This window comes from Natator depressus, chromosome 3 (genome assembly GCF_965152275.1).
Source record: "Natator depressus isolate rNatDep1 chromosome 3, rNatDep2.hap1, whole genome shotgun sequence".
NCBI lineage: Eukaryota > Metazoa > Chordata > Testudines > Cheloniidae > Natator > Natator depressus.
In genome coordinates this window covers 17,798,971-17,819,951 of record NC_134236.1, presented here as the reverse complement: position 1 = coordinate 17,819,951, position 20,981 = coordinate 17,798,971, and the positions used below count along the sequence as shown (strand labels likewise).

At 44.0% G+C, this 20,981-nt stretch overlaps 3 protein-coding genes across 8 annotated transcripts in view; 2 read left to right on the top strand and 1 right to left on the bottom strand.

Annotated features, from left to right (window-relative positions):
• Positions 1-1,712, top strand: part of PLA2G7 (phospholipase A2 group VII) — a 48,735-nt gene extending 47,023 nt beyond the window's left edge. For all 6 annotated transcript variants that reach the window (XM_074947486.1, XM_074947484.1, XM_074947485.1 and 3 more), the window contains 2 exons: positions 207-355; positions 883-1,712. In XM_074947486.1, the coding sequence (XP_074803587.1) occupies positions 207-355; positions 883-995 (262 nt within the window). In that variant the 3' untranslated portion in view covers positions 996-1,712. The remainder of the gene's footprint in view (positions 1-206; positions 356-882) is intronic.
• Positions 1,713-10,574: 8,862 nt separating this feature from the next.
• On the bottom strand, positions 10,575-19,948 carry TDRD6 (tudor domain containing 6). The gene is made up of 4 exons (XM_074947482.1): positions 13,162-19,948; positions 12,532-12,650; positions 11,538-11,627; positions 10,575-10,646 (listed from the first exon to the last, which is right to left on the bottom strand). The coding sequence occupies exons 1-4, from the start codon at positions 19,946-19,948 to the stop codon at positions 10,575-10,577; spliced, it is 7,068 nt and encodes a 2,355-aa protein (XP_074803583.1).
• A 701-nt stretch (positions 19,949-20,649) lies between these two features.
• The window catches only part of LOC141983762 (24-hydroxycholesterol 7-alpha-hydroxylase-like), a 57,493-nt gene continuing 57,161 nt past the window's right edge, over positions 20,650-20,981 (top strand). The window contains exon 1 of the mRNA XM_074946779.1: positions 20,650-20,667. Coding sequence (XP_074802880.1) covers positions 20,650-20,667 — 18 coding nt within the window. The remainder of the gene's footprint in view (positions 20,668-20,981) is intronic.

Here is a 20,981-nt window from a genome sequence, read left to right as displayed (position 1 = left end):
TTTAACACACAAAAGCTATTCCCAAATAACAGAGTATGGACAAGCCCTGAAGCAGCAGTAGCAATAGAGGAATACAAGTCTCCTATCCCAATTAAGTATATAATCCATGATTATCTTTGCAAATGACTTGATTTACATGCATTACCTTTTATTGCAAAACTGCCTTCCTGTGAACTCATTTAAAACGGTCTCTTTTCTGTTTACAGGGGATCAGTACATCAGAGTTTTCCAGATTTTACCTTCCTGGCTGGTACCATTGTTGGAAAGATTTTCCAATTAAAGGGAGAAATAGACCCAAACATAGCTATAGATATTAGCAACAAAGCTTCATTAGCCTTCTTGCAGAAACATTTAGGTGAGTAGCAATATTAAAAAGTAGTTTTGTTTAAAAGGCTCAGGTGACCATTAAGACCGATATGACTAAGCATTAATCAACTCTTTATTCCTATGCAGCCCCTCAAACTAACCCACTATTTTCTATAGGACAAAAATTAAAATGTGAATTATCTCAGTACCTGCTGACCTGCCCCTTGCTGAAAATGTGTGAATACTTTGACAGTTGACTCTTTTCTCTGGGTTTGTAACTTGACTGTAAAAAGTTTCTCCCAGCTGCAAGATCGGGTTAAAGTGCCTCAAGTTAGGAACATTTAAATTTTCTTCATTTTATTCATTTCTAATTTATGAGATGTGTAAATAGTTTAAAGTTTCCCCACTTCACACTTTATTTTGTTCCAACATCTTCCAAACCAGTTTGATTTAAAAGATGAAATTGGCAAGTAATTACCTCATTATCTGGTAGTTTGATTTTAATAATTTTTGCATTTGTCTCCTTCAGACAGTTGTTGTTTTTGGTCACATTTGTTTTGCTTCCATGTTTCACAGGTCTGGAGAAAGGTTTTGATCAGTGGGACGCTCTCGTGGATGGCGAAGGCCATAATGTCATTCCCGGAACCAACATTGATCTACCCTCAACTCAGCCTGAATCACTAGAATGAAGAAACTGATAAACAGTGCTTTAGTATGCACGGTATTAAGTCTTCAACAAGATCTTACTTAGAAGTCTAGTACTGCTGGCCAGCTACTTCCCACAGCTCCAGCGTATTTTTTGTTCTTACTTATCAAGACAGGTGACTGTGAGGCAGTCTCATTGCACGCTGATAAAAGAGTTGCAGGTGTTTAAATTCATACCAGCCTATAAACTTGTTATTGAAAATACTGTAAAACTTTTGCTTTCTACAAATTAAATCAGTTATTAGATGGATGTCTGACTCTAAATTAGGAAAGAAGCTGTGTTGCTTAGTGTTTAAATCAGGTGACTTTCATTCTGGCAAGAGTCTGGGCAAAATGTTTATCCTCTCTGCTCTTCATCTTTAACATGGAGACAATACCTAACCAGCGTATCATGCTTTGAGCTCTCCAGCTGTAGAGTGCTACATAAGTATTGAGGGGGAAAAAAATTACTAGACCTAAGTTAGCCTGACTTCAAGAATATCAAAGGGGAACCCCTGATTCAGTTTCTTAAGAGTCTGATCCTAAATGAAGATATTTTGTAATATCTATTTCCACCAGCCCCGCTGGAAGCCTCTTGAGAGCATACAGTGTGTATGGTAACACTCACTGTTTCATGTTTTCTCTGTATATAAAATCTCCCCACTGTATTTTCCACTGCGTGCATCCGATGAAGTGAACTGTAGCTCTTGAAAGCTTATGCTCAAATAAATTGGTTAGTCTTTAAGGTGCCACAAGTACTCCATTTCTTTTTGCGGATACAGACTAACACGGCCTCTACTCAAACCTCTTGAGAGCAGTTGTTCTTGGGAGAGTTCCTATAAGACTTCTGGAAGTTTGGCTCTTCTTGTGAAGTTTCAGTTCCATGTGAACTGCAAACTGAAAGAAGGCTCCTTCTAGTTTTGGATTTAACCCAGAACCAAAATTGCAAGGACAGATTGGGATCTAGGGACTTCAATCACAGTCCTGCCTCCTAAAATTCAAACCAGTTTGGATTGTAGGTGCCACATATGGTATATTTAGTAGTTAATAACCGATTGTTTTTTAGAAGCCACACTGCACATGCTTAAGCATTCTTGCCATGCTTTAGGAAACTAAAACTGCAAACAAATTAGCTGAAATGTTTTCCCTCAATGACAGACAATGGAAGACTAGCAGAAATTCTTGTCAAGATTACGAAGCACAGGGAGCACTTAGGTGCTTTGGAAAATCTAACCCAAATGACACAGGAGCACAAGTCCCCTAAAAGTCAATGGGATTTTGCACCTTCTCCATCGAGCTTTTGCCTGCTTTGTAATCATCAGTAAGGGATGAGGCTGATACTGGAGAGAAAATTGAACTCTCAAGGCAATGTAGTCTTCATCTTTAAGAGTATTCTTTTGTCTTTAAATACATTTACCTGCTTTGTACAAATGCCATCTCAACATATTGTGACATGCACTATTACATTTAGGGATGCTTTTTTACATGTTATAAGCAAACTGTAGCCTAGTTCCAGGACAGTTGCAGTTTTCTGACCTCGTGCGTGCCCTTGCAATACAAATTATGTTTTCAACAGTAAACAAGCTCTTGATCTGGAATTTGCTGAACAAGGGAAATAGAAAAGTTTATTTTTAAACTACATTCTAAGCTACATTATCTCCAACTTAAAATTGTGCTTACTTCCCCACAAGGGGTCATTTTGGGTCTGTTAGAACTCAGGAGCTCTCCCTTTTAACTCCCCCCAAATAAACACTTCCCCCCCTCATAGAATCACTGTTCTGGCAAAGGACAACTGAACTCCTTTCATAGAGCCATTAGCAGTCAGAGGAAGAGAGCTTTAAGACCATGTCTACTGCACAGATAGAGTACTGTTCCTCCTCAGAGGAGAACCTGTGGAGTAACCTAGGGCAGGCCATTGGCCCTGATGCAGTGATAAAATTTCATTTTTAAGAATGCCAAGCGGTCATTTGTGTTATGGACATGAGTTCCCCAGCCACATTACCACCTACTAGAGATGGTCTATTCCCAGTTCTGCCCATGGCATTGCCACCTTCCCCTTGCTCCCATCCTTCCATTCGGCACAAGTAATTGACACACATACTTCCTAGTCAGTGCCCATTAGGTTGATATATTTAGAATACTACAGCGGCAATAACATCTGCATGATCAGCCACTGCCCTTTCCCTTCTATCGTCCATAGAAGGCATCATCTGACAGTTTTGTTTTCATGGCTGTGAGAGGAGTGGCTATAGTACTCTTAGGCTATGTCCACGCTACGCACCTTACAGCAGCACTGCTGTACCGCTACAGCTGTGCTGCTGTGAGGTCTCCCGTGAAGCCGCTCTTTGCCAGCCAGAGAGCGCTCTTGCCGGCCTAATTAAACCACCCCCAACAAAGCAGCATTAGCTGTGTGAGCAGAAGTTCCCCTGCTGACATAGCGCTGTCCACAGCACTTTTGCCGGTGAAACTCATGTTTGTCAGGGGGTGTGTTTTTTTTTCCCCCACACCCCTGAGAGACAGAAGTTTTACTGACAAAAGTGGTAGTGCAGACATAGCCTTAGGCATTCTCACAACTAGCAGCCTTATGCTGCTTATGCTATTACCAGTGTTGCTACTTGCCGTGTCCCATGCCTACTGTCTCACCTAGAAAGCACTTGATAGACCATTTAGAAGCCGCTGTGCAGCTCTGATCTTCAGAAGAAGCTATCTCCATAAGTAATTATCAACATGGAGAGATTGGTGGACAAAGCCACGGTCCTAAGATCTTGTTTTGTCTACAGGTGGAGCAAAATTAAGTCAACTTTCAAGAAGAGTTTAATAAGACTCCTAATCTTAAGAATAAACATTGCGAAATGTTGCCCCCTTTAACCATAGTTCATTTGATTCTAATGTTTATATAAAGTGTACAGCAGAATTAGCATTTGTAAGATACTGCAATGAAGTTTTAGAAATACATTTAGCAGTATTTTTTTCAATAAAACCACCTCCCTCCAGGCCCATTTTTATGAATTTACTAACATACTGTAGAATAAGCCCTGTTACCAACAGCATAAAGATTTACCAAAGAGATTCAAACAAAAAGTGACAAGTGGGATTTTCCATAGTATTTAAGGAACAAGTCCCACTGACTGTCAATGGGACTTGTGTTCCTAAATCACAATTGCATGGAAAAATCCTACAGCTTTGTGGAGAATCTACCTTACCTGATTACGGCACAAAACATGTTTTAATCTTACCAACCTTGTGAGAATTCTGACATATTACTCATAGCATGGCAGCGTCCTTTGCCTTTAAGAGAAAATGGTAATAGCTAATGAAACTTGCTCTGTTCCATAGCAATTTCCACACGTGCAACAGAAAAAGTTTATTTCACTCACTGTGCTTACAATTCTGTTTGAAGGTTTTGTTCCTACTTGTAAAGTGAGAACAAGCAAGTCAGTACTTTTGCATACACATTTCCAGTGTTTGGAAACGTTTAGAACAGTGCCAGATGTTGGAACTGGATAATGGGGGGTGAATCACCCAAATTGCCCTGTTCTGTTCACTCCCTCTGCAGCATCTGGCACCAGCCACTGTTGGAAGAGGATACTGAGCTAGATGTACTCCCGAGGGAATTCTGCGCCAAAAAGTTAAAAATTCTGTGCACAGTATTTTAAAGTTCTGCATATTTTATGTCAATAAACAAGATGGCGGCTCCAGCATGGCAGTGGGGAGCACAGTCCACTGGCTGCACAGAGGTGGAAGATCACCCTGCATTTCCCCCCCATCCCCAACATGGACTTGGCCATGAGGTTGACCCAACTCTGACAGTGCAGGAGCCAAGCCTTGCCCCACAAACACCCCAGGGCCCTGTCCCTCCATGCCAGGTGCACCAAGATAGTAAGCGAGAGGGACAGTCTCTCACACATGCTCAACCCTGGCCCCCGATCCAGGTGTGGGGCAAGCAGTCTCAGCCCAGCAGGATACAAGTGTGGAGGGGTTTAGTGTGAGGGGATCCAGGTGCGGGGTGAGAGGGTTCTGTGGGGGGCAATTTGGGTGTGGGATCTGGATGCACAGGGGCTCGTTGAGGGATTCTGAGTGCAAGGGGAAAGGGACTCTGCAGGGGATGCTGGGGGAGTGGGGCTTAGTGTGGTGGAGGTCTGGGTGCAGCTGGTTGGGCACAGTGGGCTGGGGGTCTGGATGCAGGGGGGAGGACCTTGATGGCGGGGTCCCAGTGTGGGAAGTGAGGCTCGGCAGGGGGTGGGGGGATAGGGGGGTTCAGGTGCAGAAAGGCTATAGATGCAGGGGCTGAGGCTCAGCATGGTGGGCGTTTGAGTGCAGGGGACTGTGTGTGGGGATTCTAGGTATGGGGAGTCTGGATGCAGATGGGATGAATGATAGGGGCATGCAGCAAGAGGGAGTGCAGAGCTTCCTGCAGTCAGGGGAGGGTTCTGGGGGTGGGTCTGACCTGGCCCCAGCAGCTCCTTGTAAGGGAAGAGGAAGTTCTGTCCTTTCCCGGCCCCCGCAGCCCAGCCAGGACTAGCAGCTGAGATCAGCACAGGGTAGGAGTCAGCGGCCGGGGTCTGCCCAGCCCCTTCTCCACAGTGATTTACCTCTCCACCAACTGCTCCAGGTGCCCAAAACGACACGCCTGCACTGCTGGGGAGGGTTTCATGACCACTCTTCTGGCTTCCCTGTCATTTTCTGTGGGGAAGCAAAGAAATCTGCAGAGGACATGAATTCTGTATGCGCGCAGTGGCGCAGCATTGGCCCAGGAGTATAGATGGACCCATTTGTCTGACCCAGTATGGCCGTTCTGATCCTCTTATGTTTAATATTCCTGGGGTGCTCTGTACTTATTGGCCCTGTTTTTAAAAAGGGCGTTCATCCAACAGATTGTAGTCAATTAATTATAGATGAAGGAAGTATTCCTTATACACTAAAGAAAGTAGTGGAGAAATCAAAAAGATCAAGACCAGATAACAATGCACCAGCATCAGCTTTATTCCATCTTGTTCTGTTAGTACAGTAGTATAAATGCAGAGTTCACACTGAAGTATATATTGTTTACCATAAAGGAGGACAAAACATTCAAAGTAACTGGTGCAAAATATCCTCACATTTTTTTAGGAGAGCTATTCTAGCAAAGAAATCTCAGCGCTCATCAGAAAGCAGTGTTGCATAATGTACAGTCGTTTGTATACATCTGAGTAACCTTCATTTAAGCAAACCCAAACTTAAATCAAGTATAGTTCCAGTAGAAATATAGAACTTAAGCAATCTACATATGCAAAAAAGTTTAACATCAATCTAGTTATTACAGCTATTGGTGCAACAGACTAAAACATTCAATAGCTGAATCAAGAGCTGCCCAAATTCTCACTTAAATGAAGGCAGCACAATTTTAAGAAGCTACATGCTGGAACTATCAAAACATCTGTAGATTCCATGTAGGCATTTTGTTAGCTTGTGTAACACATTACACTTGTGTAACACATTACAGAAATATGACATACGAGTTAGATATTACTTGCACAGCTGTATGAAAACCATGCTCAAAATACTTCTACATTGTAGAATTCAGATATCTCGGGGAAGTACATGTTCATAAGACTTTGCTTCTCCAACACATGACACTAGTGAACTAGAAGCCTTACTCGGTGGCATTTTCAGGACAGCTGGACAACATATATGGATCAACCATTACATCTGTGCCACAGCTGGCCTTTTTTTCTAGGAAAAGAGGAGAGAAAGACAGAGGTAAGAATAGGACCATGAAGATCCAAAAATATACTTATGCAGTAACAGTCATTAAAGAGTGTGACCTGTATGTTTTTTGATAGTATGAAAGATTGTAATACAATTTCAGACCAACTTTGTCTACTTCATGGTCCTGTACTAAGTTTACCCCAAGATTACACATTTGAAAGACCATTGTGTACAATGATTAACTATTAACTAAGGCAGCTGGAACTTTAGTCAAAGGTGAAATGATTCACCTGGATGCAAGTGTGAAATGTTTACAAGACTGTCTCGAGTTTTGTGTTGTATTGTTCAGTTTAAGAGCTAACCCATTCCACCTGCAGGGGTCAAACATAATAGTCATAGTAGATATTTAAAAACATAGTTTAAGATAGATGAATTCAAACTGGAACAGGTACAGAGAAGGGCTACTAGGATGATCCAAGGAATGGAAAACCTGTCTTATGAAAGGAGCCTCAAAGAGCTTGGCTTGTTTAGCCTAACCAAGAGAAGGCTGAGAGGAGATATGATTGCTCTCTATAAATATATCAGAGGGATAAATACCAGAGAGGGAGAGGAATTATTTAAGGTCAGTACCAATGTGGACACAAGAACAAATGGATATAAACTGGCCATCAGGAAGTTTAGACTTGAAATTAGATGAAGGTTTCTAACCATCAGAGGAGTGAAGTTCTGGAACAGCCTTCCAAGGGGAGTAGTGGGGGCAAAAGACATAACTGGTTTCAAGACTAAACTTGATAAGTTTATGGAGGGAATGGTATGAGGGCATAGCCTAATTTTGGCAATTAACTGATCTTTGACTATTAGCGGTAAATATGCCCAATGGCCTGTGAAGGGATTTTAGATGGGGTGGGATCTGAATTACTACAGAGAATTCTTTCCTGGGTGTCTGGCTGGTGAGTCTTTCCCACATACTCAGGATTTAGCTGATCATCATATTAGGGGTTGGGAAGGAATTTTCCTCCAGGGCAGATTGGCAGAGGCCCTGAAGGTTTCTCGCCTTCCTCTGCAGCGTGGGGCACGGGTCACTTGCTGGACGATTCTCTGCACCTTGAAGTCTTTAAACCATGGATTTGACAACTTCAGTAGCTCAGACATAGGTTAGGGGTTTATTACAGGAGTGGGTGGGTGAGATTCTGTGGCCTGTGTTGTGCAGGAGGTCAAACTAGACGATCATAATGGTCCCTTCTGACCTTAAAGTCCAGGACTCTTGTGTTTTATCAATAAAATGTTGATTCTGTTAACATGTACAGTTTGTATCAGACATTCAGATACTGTGACATTCTGTGGATAGATGAGTTTGTATCTGAAGGTTTTTTAAAGTTAAAAAACAGTCATTAACAGGACTGAGTGAAAGGGAACCGGCTACCATTTGCAGACTTATACACACTTGACTTTAAGATATTCTGATTAGAGCTCGCTTGCTCTCTCATATGCACGCACATAATTTTTTTGTAAGCACAGAAAAACTGTTAATAGAACATTACAGTTAAAAAGTCAAATGCTCAAGAGTTAGGAAATGCCAGCATGACGGTTACCTGTGCACTCCTTGTGCACATGCATTCCAACGGTCTAATTACATGATCACATGCTATTGTTTCCACAAGACCCCTGCTTCATTCTATGCACAAGATGGATGGTGCTCAATGATCAGATATTCAATATCTTATTTTATCCTCATTTCGCACCCTATATAATGCACACTATTCATACCCTGCTCTGAAGACAGGATTATTAATTCCAATATGGCACTCTTGGGAAGGTGGGGTAATATCCCCATTTTACACATGGCGAGTTGAGACAGAGAATAAGGTCAAAGGTATCAGCTAGTTTTGGGTGCCCTGAGACACCTAGGATCTGATTTTTCAGAGTACTTAGCATTATATAGCACTCTACAAGTTCACAGCACAGCTCCCATTTATTTCAGTAAGATGTGAAAGCTCAACACATCCGAAACCATGCCCACAATTTGGGCATCCAGAAAATGAGGAACACAATTAGCGACTGCCTGTGGAAAGTTTGGTTTAAGAGCACCCCAGTGTAACCCCAGCACCACACAGGAACTCTGTGGCACAGGCAAGGATAGAATCCGGTTCTTCAGGGTAGCATTCACTTCCCTGAATCACCAGACTCACTTTCTCTTTCTGCAATGCACTGCCTCATTCACTACACACCTTTCAACTTCTGCAACAAATAATGCAGGACCTTACAGACAACCGTCTCCTTTACCACACAATCCTAATTCATCCCCAGAGCAAGACCACCCTGTACACTGAATGAGGTAAAGGACCTGTGGAAAAAATAATGTGATCATGTAATTAAAGACCATCAGAACGTATATGCATCAGGGGGCCAAATTAAGGTTGCACCTTAATCGTGGCATTTCCTCACTTTTGAGGGCTTGACATTGCAGCCTCAATTTTTTCAATGTAGTTTTGTGTGTAATTTCTTGGGTTTTCAGAAAACAAATGAAAAAAAACTAGAAATTCCTTCATATGGCATGTGATCCATCTAGGTGTCAATAAGCAGTGGTGGAACCTTTTAATCTCCTTTTGATCCACCACAGATCTCAGTCACTTGAACTAGTGGAATTCCTGATTGCCATAGTAGGTTGCCAGCACTAAAAGGCAATGAAACACACACTTTGCCAGAGTGTTTCACAAATATTTATTGACTGCAGTGAGAGTGAGTGAGTCTCAGGAATCTTGGGTTCCATTCCAGGCTCTGGAGGGGAGTGTGCTCTAGTAGTCACAGACTCTTCTGCCTATGCCACCCCCATACTTCACCCCTTCTGCCCAGTCCCCTCCAGCAAGTCCTTGTCCCAGCCCTCTCTCTTCCCCATGCTTGTTTCTGTCCCAGTCTCAGTTTCTTTGCCCAAGTTTGGCAGAGTTAGGAGTAACTGAAAACATGGTCTTATAATGGGAAGTGTTGGGCAATCATAATAATGGGCAGTGCTACCATTCCCGTCTATCATATAAATTGTCAATGTGACCTTTCAAACAAAAAGACTCAGGAGAGAATTTACTTGTCCATATCTTTAAAAGCCAATTTCCTAACTTCTGTAACAAGGATACCTTACATTACTGGAAAAAAAAACACAATCCTGGCAATACACCAGACAAACTTAAGTAAACCGGTGCTAGTAGTAGGAAGGTCTATACACCTTTGACTCAAATGAGAAAAGCAGATTAGCTAATAGCTTTTCAGGCACTGTAAAAAGTCAGGAAGAAAGTATCACCAGCTAAGCTTTTTATTCCTAGTATCAGTCTACAGGTTGGCAAGTTAAACCTGATCATCTCAGAAAAAAACAGAATGACATAAGGTTTCTTGTACTTTTTTTTGGTAAGAAAGAACAAAAATAAGGGAAGAGCTACAGAGAGACCACATGCCTCAGGTGATCAGTAATGGATACAAAGACTTTCATGTGACAGTCACTACCACTTTACAAAGATTTTGGGAGCCTACAAGGCCCGACTTGTTACCATGGTTCAATTCTCCAGGTTGAAAAGTATCCAAGAGAAGCCTCAACCGGTACCCTCAGCAGAAAGGCCAAGGATTTGACCAGACATGAAAACAGAACTATTATTTCCCCTTAGGGATAGTCCTTCCAGACACGGCAATATGGGGAGTCTTGCACTGTTACTGGCTGTGCTGTACCTGCTAGTGAAAAACCCAGAAAATTATTCTACAGTGACCAGTTAGTCCAACCACATTTCACAGCTGGAAGTTCTGTTTAAAATATACTAGAATATCATGCTTTTAGCCTTTTGAAGCATAAGACAGGTACTTAACATCCAACTAACAATGAACTCTTCATACGGCAGGAGCTTAGAAAATAAAATTTAAGTACTACCTTTCAACACTGAGCCTTCCGCTGATAAGGAGTGCAAGTTATCTGTCACATGGAACTCTGCCTAAAACAGAAACAAAAACAGGTTCTGCTGAAAGGGACAAAAACACAACTGCTGAAAGACTTTTTGTATTTGCATCTGATTTAAAAGTAGACTGGTTTTTACGTTAACACTCAGGTATTCACTCATGATCAGTAGGAGAATTATTTTCCTATCTCAAGCACTAGAACTGGCTTTGTGTCCATCTTATTTCTTCAAGCCAGGCTTCTGTCGCAGGAATGAAGAAGCTGAAAATTGATTCCACCCCCTTCTTCACAATAATCAGCATCTGTGACAAATGACTCTGGCATAATTCAATATTAGGTTCCTGGATGTATGTGTTGCCATAACAGCACTGTCCACAAAGCAAAATACAAATGCAAGACCCCTTTAAGATCATTTCTACTACTAAATAGTTATGAAATATTTCATTGTTCCTTGTGCAATGTTTCCTTAAGCTCTTTGTTAGCACTATATTGTCAGAACTGATGCCCCAATAGCATTATTCAGAACTGTCAAGACTGACAGCAATAAGCAGCTTTCTGCACTTCCTGATATTCCTTCTGCTTAATACTGTGTTTACTCACTTTCAATATCACCCGTTCTCTGGAACTGGGTTTCACACAACCCAAAATAATAATATTCCTTATCCAAGTAACTGGCTGAGGGCTAGCCAGTTATACTCCACTCTTCAGGTTTTAAAAAAGGAGGGCCACAGGGGTCACTTAGAAGCTACAGTGTATCAGGCAGTCTGATAAACTTGAACATCAAGATTTTCCAGATAAAGGTTGGGTGGGTTGGTGTTGGTGTTATCCTTCATGGTCACACAAAGATTACAACTCAAAATTCCAGACACTGGATATTTTATCTCCATTAGGTTTCCCCAAATATTTACCAAGAGCTATAACACTGTACCTCAGATGGACTCTTAGTCACTTCAGGAATACCATTCCAAACATTCTCAGGATTCACTATCTCCTCATTGCCATTAGAGAGATTCAAAACCTATATAGATAAAACATTAACCTTAGTCTAGTAGGCATTACCAGTTTATACAGAATACACAACACAACACGTTAATGGAAAAAAAGTCCACAACTGGCATATCATGTAAAACACTAAGTATACAATTCCTGTAAAATGAAAGAAGGGAGAAAAGAGTATATAGTGTTCAGTTTCTGTTTCAGTCTTTTATTCGTCTAAGGTGTATTATCAGATGTCTGCAGCTACTCTTCAAAACCATTCAAAAATCAGACTAGGAAACAAAGATTTAATAGGAAGAGTTCTTGAAAACCTTTACATTGGCACCTCCTGGCATCTACTTACCAAGTGAATTTCCATTGAGTAACTCTATTTACCAATACAAGAGGCAACTGTAACTATGTATTCTAGAAATCCAAAAGCAGCAAGCAACACTAACTACAGTGGAACCTCAGAATTACAAACACTCTGAGAATGGAGATCGTTTGTAACTCTGAAATGTTCATATCTCTGAACAAAACATTAGGGTTGTTCTTTCAAAAGTTTACAGCTGAACATTGACTTAATACGGCTCTGAAGCTGTACTATGCAGAAGAAAAATGCTGCTTTCCCTTTTTTTTTTTGTAGTTTGCATTTAAGCCACTACTGCACTGTATTTGCTGCCTTTTTTTTGTGGGGGGTGGGGTGGTGGTCTCTGCTGCTGCTTGATTGCATACTTCCGGTTCCAAACGAGGTGTGTGGTTGACTGATCAGTTCATAACTCTGGCGTTCGTAACTCTAAGGTTCTACTGTAACTATTTTAATCTCTGTAACCTCTCTAGTAATCTGAGAGTCTGGAGAACGTGGGATGCACGTGGAGCAACCAAAGCATTTCTAATGTACATGGAATCTTTTCTACATATGGAGAGAGCTCTGAAGTCCTACTTACCCTGGTGCCTTCATCAGATATCTCCAAAATCCGAGCCTCACACCACTTCAGACATGTCCACACCATACATTTGGAGCCAACAGCAAACCCCTCTAGATTACAGGCATGCTCACTTTGCTCTACAAGATTTGAAATGTCACCAAAATTTGCTGTAACAGTTTTAGACTTGATTAAAAACTGTCAGTGTATTTAACTGCCTCTGCCTGCTGCCTTTTCGGTCTCTGTTTGCAGGTAAGAAACTACTCTTATTTGTTAGAGTTAGTAATGGACGCATTTTACAGGAGACTTTGCAGTGCTAACTCATTACTAAAACCCAGGAATTCAAGAGGTTTTAAGGGTGGAATAGATCTAAATCAAGAGTGTCTCATGGACCACATAACACTCTGTTCATATATTATTCCTTTAACTATAGCACTTTTTATGCATCTTATCTCACAGCCCTCATTTCCCCATCCCCTCCCCACGTCTAATCTTAACATTACAATTTCTTCTCCAAAACACACCCCAGTCAAATATTTTATAAACATTTAAGCTAAATTTTGCATTTGCAACTGTTGATTTTTTAAAACAAAATGTTATTGTGCTGTACAGTTTGAGTCTATAGCTCTTTAAAATAATTAAGGTACATACCTGCACCATGACCAGCTAAAGTTGCATCCTGCTTTCCTCTTATTTCAATTTCTTCTTCATCTGAGGGCTTATGCCTCAAGGACTCTCCACTCACAAGAGTATTTTTATACTCTCTGAAACCAGACTTGCATGAAGTGTTCATCGGTTCTGCACAACTCTTCTCTTGCAAAGTTAGCCATTTCTTACATTTTTCACCTCTGCTGTCAGCTTGTCCTACATCACAAAGCTCTACAGGGCAAGTAGACACTTGCTTTTTAAAGTCAGTTTTGGGGAATGAAAACTTATCTGCAGAAAGCTCTAAAAGAGATGATTCCAACTCCAACAGGTCCTTCCTTGTTTCATCACCAAGAGAAGCCTGCACCTCAGATGGCACCAGTTCCAATTCCTCTTTTCTTTCAGCACCAAGCTGAGATTGTACTTTGTGCGACTCTGGTTCCAGCTCCTTCCTGGCTCCATTACGAAGTAAAGTCTTTACTAGGGAAGACTCCACTTCCAACTCAGTTGGTACAGCTTTCATTTGATGAACTTCAAGCAAGTCCAAGTCCCAATCCACACTCTCCTTTGTTTCTTCACCCAAGGAAATCTGTACCTCACATGGTATCAGTTCAAATAGTTTCCCTCTTTCATCACCACATACAGGCTGTATTTCAAGTGACGACTCCATTTCCAACCAATTCTCTCTATTACTAAATGAAGGTGACACTTCAAGGGATTTCAGTTTCATTAGCTCCCCCGTTTCATCATCCAAAAGCTGTATTTGGAGTGATTCCACTTCTGACAATTTTTCCTTTGTTTCATCAGTCAAGGAAGTCTGCATTTTTAGTGACTCCACTTCCAGCACCTCTTCTTTTGTTTTGCCACCCAAGAAAGGGTGCCCTTCAAGTGACTCTAGCCCTTCAAGTGACTCTAGCTCCAGTAAGAGCTTTTTCAGTTCGTCAAGTGAAGAGTGCGTTTGTAACTGCTCCATTTCCAACAGCTTCTCATTCTCACCCAGGGAAGGCTGCACCTCAGCTGACGGAAGTTCCAACAGCTCCTTTCTTTCTTCACCCAGGAAAGATTGTACTCCAAGTGATAATTCTAACATCTCTGCTTTGAGTTCATCATCCTCCAAGAACTGTGCTTCAAATGGCTCAAGAACTAAGTCCTTTGCTTCACTATTGGCAAGAAGCTGTGATTCAGATGTTTTTGGTTCTGCATATACCTTTGTTTTGCTATCGCTCTCTATTTCCAATAAAGGATTCTCTACTTTATTAAGTATTTCAAAATTGGTCTGATGCTCATCAGCAGTTTTGAGACTCACTTTTTCTTCAATTTCTGCAGTATTTAGACATCCATTGTCTGTCAGGTGGAATGGTTCTGCACAGAGTAAAGCATCCTGCAGAGCACTATTTTCTTGCTCAGCATCTCCAGTAGAAGCCGCAGCTTTTTCAAGGCAAACAGCATCTGTATTATCTGTCCCTGGACCCTCATTCTTTTCACTGAATGTGTTCTGAATGTTTGCCAAAGTCGTGTCAGTGTTATGCTTCCAAAAACATTTCATCTCCTCATTAATGTTTTTTCCATTACATTCCAGTTTAACAACAGATAAGGGAATTTCAGAAGAGCTATCCTTTTGTATTTCCATTATTGTGACCTCTAGTAAATATTCTGCAGTCATGTCATAGAACTTGTCTTTTGCTTCATTACTCCATGAACTCTCTGGGGAATTAAATCCAGACAGACAGCATGGAAACGCCTGCATAGGTATTGTAAGCAATTGATCAGGAATTTGTCTAATCATCTCTCTGCCAACAAGTTCCTCAGATCCATAATCCACATGTCTCACAGTTAGGTTGTTACCTTTTATGCTGCTAACTTTTGCTCTGTAAAGTTTTCCATCTTCACTATACTTTGCTATGCAAATATCACCACTTCCAATACTAGATCTGAAGTCATCCACACTGCTTATTTCAAGTTCTCCAGTTTCCCGTAGTTTTTTTTCTAAGTAGTTTATATTTTCTGGATCAGCCATCTGACACCAAAAGTATTCTGGGCCCTTTACAACAGTGACATACGTTTCTACAGTCTGAGCTACCTCTGGAGTCTTCCAGAAGAATGATTTAGTGTCCGTTATACTAGAAGCTTTATTTTTCTCATCAAAAGGCAGAGGTTCACACTGATTTGCCACACCAGCACCACTCTCTCTCCTGTCAAGTGCTTCTGTTGACTGAGATTCTTCTCTCGTTGCAAAGGTTTCATTAATCAAATCCACTGCTATCATACCTTTCTCATCATAGAGAACAATTTCCCATCTGTCTTTGAGTTTCTCTACAAATTCACAGTTTATTTGAACTTCACTTGTTCTTTCTGAAAAATAACTCATTGCTTCCTGTGTCCAATTTGTAAGCTGTTTAGACTGAAGTCCAGCCAGCGAGGAATGAATACTCATCATTGGAATTGATGAATATTTTTCAAGCAGTCTATTTGTTTCACAAACATTAACTACTGAAGTGTTGCCATAATCTATATATTGTACACTGATCCGTTCATCAGATAGTTTCTGTTTTACTACAGCTCGATACCACAAGCCGTCTTCTGAAAAAACTGCACAAATTAAGTCTCCTACTTTCAACTGTTGTTGACTGAGACTATCTGTTCCTGTTTTATTGTTTAATCCTTCTGAAATATTGTTAAGTTGAGGCTCATCACTTGCTAATTGGATATAAAAATCTGAAGGGTTATTTACATGAGAAACGTATACTAAAGTTTTCAGACCAGGCACTAAGTTCCTTGGAGGCAAGTCACATATGCTTTTAAGCAGAAAGAGTGTACTATTTTCTCCTTGATTTCTAGTTTTAAGAGTATCAGGTTTAACAATATCAGACTTTATCTCTTTCTTTATAAAGGGTAAAGATTTATTTTCACCTACTTTTTTACCCACTAAGGGAGTACTTGTTGAGGAAAAAGCTTTGTTAGTGTTAAATCTTTCCCCAGATCCTAGAAATTTGGTTGACAACTCTCTTTTTGCAGCAGGTTCGAAGTGTTTTACATCCTTACATACAAAATTGGTTTTGGTATTGCACTCCTCTCCTTGGATTTCAGATCTCCAAGTTCTATTCTCAGACTCTCTCATGTATGTTGCTGATAACTTCATGTTTTCATTCCTCTCTTCTTTAGCATTTATGTTTTTAGAATGTAGAGTTTCATTTCCTACATATCTGTTAGACTCTCTATTTCTTGGTAAGCTTAAACCCTCTTTCATTTTTGCATTAATTTGAATATTGCCATCATACAGTTCAACTATCAGCTTTCCATCAGATTCTTTTGCTACCACTACCATCTTTAAAGGCTTATCCAAGACAGCGGTTTCAAACCATGTGGTAGCTTCTTTTGGTATATTAGAGATATCAGATAGTGAACATTTTATGGCTTGCATTGGCAAAAGCAAGATATCGTATGCATCGCTGGGTATAGGAATCAAGTCTTCTTTCTTTATCACCTGTATATTCCCAAAGTCTACAAAGAAGACTTCCTTATTAGGCTTGGTTTTCAAAACTACTCCTCTGTACCAGTGATTGTCAGTGTACCTTGCAAGACACAGGTTTCCAGGGTTTTGTGACATTTTTAAACTGTGCAGTACTTTGCTTAGTCGACCAATGTTATTTGTGAGCTGTTCTAGAACATTTGCGCTTCTGGCAAGTTGGCAGTAAAATTTCCATGGATTGTCAACATGTGTTACATAAATCTCTTCTTCACTTCCAATTTTGATGTCATGTGTAGAATAATAATAAGAGTGTAGCTGAACAGAGGATGCCAGAGGTTTTTGAGGTGGTACAGGTCTGGCCAACCCTTTCTCGGTTAAAAAATGGCACACACTCTGAAAAGGCGTAATTAAGTCCACAACATTAAACAGCTCTTTATTGTTTATGGCAGCTAGAGCAAATATTGTACACTTCAGTTCCAAATGATCTGCTGTCTCATCAACAAACTCCTGAAAAGCTAGGATTGCTTTTTCATCCCAAATAAAAGGATCCTGACCATTTGGTTGGATTAAATTATAAAGGCTGCATCTGAAAGCCTGAGCCTTTAATTTCAGAAAATTTGCATTAATTGAGCAGAGATTCTTTACAGAAACCAGCTCCTTGTTCCCATAGTCAACATATATCACTTCTACTTGTTCTGTAGAATGCTCTCCACTAATAATCAAAGCTCTGTACCATTTCTCATCCTCTGAATACTTTGCTAAACACACTGGACTTGCCCAGTGATGTGGCTGTGTTGAAGTCTTGCAATAATCTTGAATTTCAGCCATTAGTGTCTTAAGTTCTTGGTTGTTGCTACTCAACTGACACCAAAAGTAGCCAGGACTTTCAACATAGGATATTACCACCTGAACTGTACTACCAACTTCCAGCTGACCTTCATAAGGAGATCCTGGTTTTATTTCCAAGTAGTACTGTGTAAGAGAGGAGGGCAGATTTAGGTTTCCCTTAATTTTTTTTTCATCAGGAGCAGAGTCACTTGATAAATGGCAAGTTTCTGCAGTAGGCTGGTCTTTGACAGTCAAAGGCACAGAGTGATTCAGCGCTATGTTGTCTCTTATTGTTTTGGATCGCATTCCACTCTTCCTGGCTGTTGAACTCACTAGCTCCCCCTCGCCAGCATGCTCTTTGGGATCCTGCCCCGGAGACTGAGCAGATAACTTCTGAAGAGCCTCTGGAATCTCAGCCCCCTGGAATTTTGCATAGCCTCCTTGGGACAAGATTTTGCTTATATTTTTCTCCCCCGTTTGAGACTGGTCAAAAACTTCAATCACATGCTTGTCACCCTGCGTAGCCAACACCTGGATCACCAGCTCTTTGCTCTGCACTGTCCTTTTAAAGTGAGCCACAGACTCTTTACTCCATGCCTCTCCCAGGGGAGACACATCTGCCAAACAGCACTTCAGAGCTACAGCAGGCAGCTCCCTGAATTGAGGCAGCAGCTCCTTCACCTTATACCAGTCCAAGATCTCCCTGTTGCCTCTATCTACCAGGTGCACTTCCACCCCATTCCGCAGCACCCTTGTGATAATGGCCCGATAGTAGGCATTCTCCTTCCACTTGGCGCAGCACAGCGATCTCGGCTGGGGCTCCAGGATGATGCCGTCCAGCTTCTGGGCTGAGGAGTAGAAGTCGCTCATGCTCCGCATCAGCTGGCTGAAAGGCAGGAGGTGCTCCTTCAGCCGCAGCCAGAACTCTGAGGGGTCTCGGACGAAGGACACCTGAGCATCGTAAAACACTCCCACCTTCAGCCGAACGCCTGGTAGGTGGGCAGCGGCCGGGTCCCTCTGAGCCGCAGTTGCAAGGAGTCTGTCCGGCGGCGGCGGCGGCCCCGGCTCCTTAGGAGGGTCGGCGTCCTCCTCTTTCGGCTGCTCCTGCGCTCCCTGGCCGCCCTGCAGCAGGCTGTGGGCCAGACAGCGGGTCTGCACCCCATAGAGGCAGTTCAGGTTGAGGCCCTTCTCCCCGTACAGGTTCACGTAGTAGAGGTGCTCGAAGGGGCTGTAGGCTTCGATGCGGGCGCTCACCGCCTTGCCCAGCAGCAGCGCCTTGAGCCCGCTGAGCTGGGAGCGGGACCAGCCGCAGCCCCCGTCCGAGATCCCCTGCAGGGCGCACGGGTAAGTCACTACCGGCATGCGGAAACACTCCACGGGCAGGCGGCGCAGGTTAGCCCCGGTGACAAATTCCTTCCTGCCGTAGTCCACGCAGATCACCTGGGCCACCAACCGACTCTGCTCCCCAGGGAAGATCTCCAGCAACAGCGCGCGGTACCAGCGGCCGTCTACGCCGCGTGCGGCGCAAGGGGAGCCCGGCTTGGGTAGCGGATCCTGCTCCCACCTGACCGCCGTCTCGTACATCTGGTGCAAGGAGTCCGAGAGGCGCTGGATCTCCTGGGACAGGCTCTGCAGCTGGCAATAGACGCGGTGTGGGTCGGAGATCTGGGTCACCAGCACCGGCTCAGTCACCCCCAGCTGAAGTCGTGGGTAGAAGAAATCCAGGGCGTCCGGGCCCGGCTGGGGAGCAGTAGCCACATGGTACTGCGTAGCTGAAGTAGGGCCAGGGGGCTCCGGCTTGGGCTGGCCGAGCAGGCGGGGCGCCGCCAGGCAGCGCTTGAGCAGGGCTCGGAAGCAGCTGGGAGTGACCTGCTTGGCCAGGCCCAAATGGTGCATCTGGGCCAGCAGCCAAGGCAGCTCGAGCAGGACCAGGCGCTGCGGCATCAGCACCTCTCGCACCAGCCCCGACACCTGCTTGGCTTGCAGGTAGCCGAGGAACTCCAGGGCGCCCGCCGTCCAGCTGGCGGCCGGCTGCTCCCCGCCGCCCGCCCCGGCCGCCCCGGCTCCCGGCGGCACCAGGTCGGCCAGCACGCAGCCCAGCACCTCGGAGGGCAGGTGGAAGAATTCGTCCCCGCCCCGAGCCAGGTAGTAGGCGCCGGTCGTCACCGTGCGACCCTCGTCCAGCAGGAAGACTCGGCAGTGCTGGCCCTGGCGGCTCACGACCCGGCAGCGGTGCCAATGGTCCCCCAGTTCCACCAGGCACAGATCCCCCGGGCACAGCCCGGCCCCCGCCGCCGGCCAGATGGCTCCCGGGGCGCCGACCAGGCGCGGACCGGCCTTAGCCTGGATGTCCTGGTGCAGGCGGGCATATTCTTCCCGGCGCTCGCCCAGCAGGCCCCACAGCCGCACCAGCGGCACCTCCGGGTGCACGTCCACGAAGGAGACCCTCAGGCTGACGGTGGTGCCGGGACTGGGGATCCCCTGCACGGAGCACATCCCCCAGCGCGGCCGCCCCCTCAGAGCGACCGACCCCGCACTGGGAAGGGAGGTAGCTGCCGTTCCGCTGGTAGAGAGGCACGTGACCACCCCCAAACTGTCCGGCACGAGGCCGGCCCGCTACGCTCCACTGTTATAGGCTCTTCTTCCTCACGTGACCCTCCCCGCCGCCGTTGGGTGGTCCGTGGGCCTCCCTAGAAAGAACGTCCGTTAAACGAATGAAGTTTGTGTTAGGAGGGAGGTCGCATTGGTCCAGTCCGTTTTGCCCAGGAGGAGGGGGGTAAGAACAGGTTGGGCGGCCCTTGCCGTCAGAGGGGAAGGGGGGGGTGAGGGTCAGCAGTACCCCTCAGGCCCTTGGTGCGGGATAGGCGGGCGGAGGCCTGAGCGGTGTCTCCAGGCTACTGGGGCTCAAGGCAAGCCATTAGGGGCTGGCATCTGGTCTAGAGTGAAGCACAGCATGCTGGGACTTGTTTACATGCTGCTGGACATCAGGGGAGAGCATTGCATGCTGGGAGGGACCTGCCTTTACAGGCTAGGTGGGCTGAGGACCAAGCATTGCATGCTGGGAGCTGTCTCTACAGGCAGCTCAGGCTCAGGGTGAAGCATTAAGCTATGGGACTTGAGTACAGACTCCTTGAGGTCCAGGTGAAGTGTTGGATGCTGGGACCTGTCACTACATATTGCTCAGGGTGAAGCATTTTATGCTGGGACCTGTCTCTGTAAGTTGCAGTTTGGGCTCAGGGTTAAGTGCTACATGCTGGGAATTGTCTGTGGGCCGCACCCAGCTGCTCAGTTCAAACAGTGGTTGTGATGGCAGTGCACAGTTGGGAGCATGTTTCTGTGTGGATGCAATCTGTGTTACACCTCTACTAGCTGGACCACATGGTTAGCATGTAAAATTTCTCTAAGGCACACAAACTGAGGGCTGGGTGCTAAGCCCAGCTCCCCTAAACCACAGGACAGTAAGCTCCTAATATTAGCCATTAGGTGTCATAAAGTAATTTTGCAGATTAGCAGGATGGGGACAGCTGTA

Bases quoted from the DNA above. Each gene is read 5' to 3' on its own strand.
- TDRD6 (XM_074947482.1), bottom strand. From the start codon at position 19,948: ATGTGCTCCGTGCAGGGGATCCCCAGTCCCGGCACCACCGTCAGCCTG. The intron at 12,651-13,161 runs GTATGTACCTTA...CAAATCTTGTAG, and splicing joins TTTAGCTGGTCATGGTGCAG to AGCAAAGTGAGCATGCCTGT. The intron at 11,628-12,531 runs GTAAGTAGGACT...TTATCTATATAG, and splicing joins TATCTGATGAAGGCACCAGG to GTTTTGAATCTCTCTAATGG.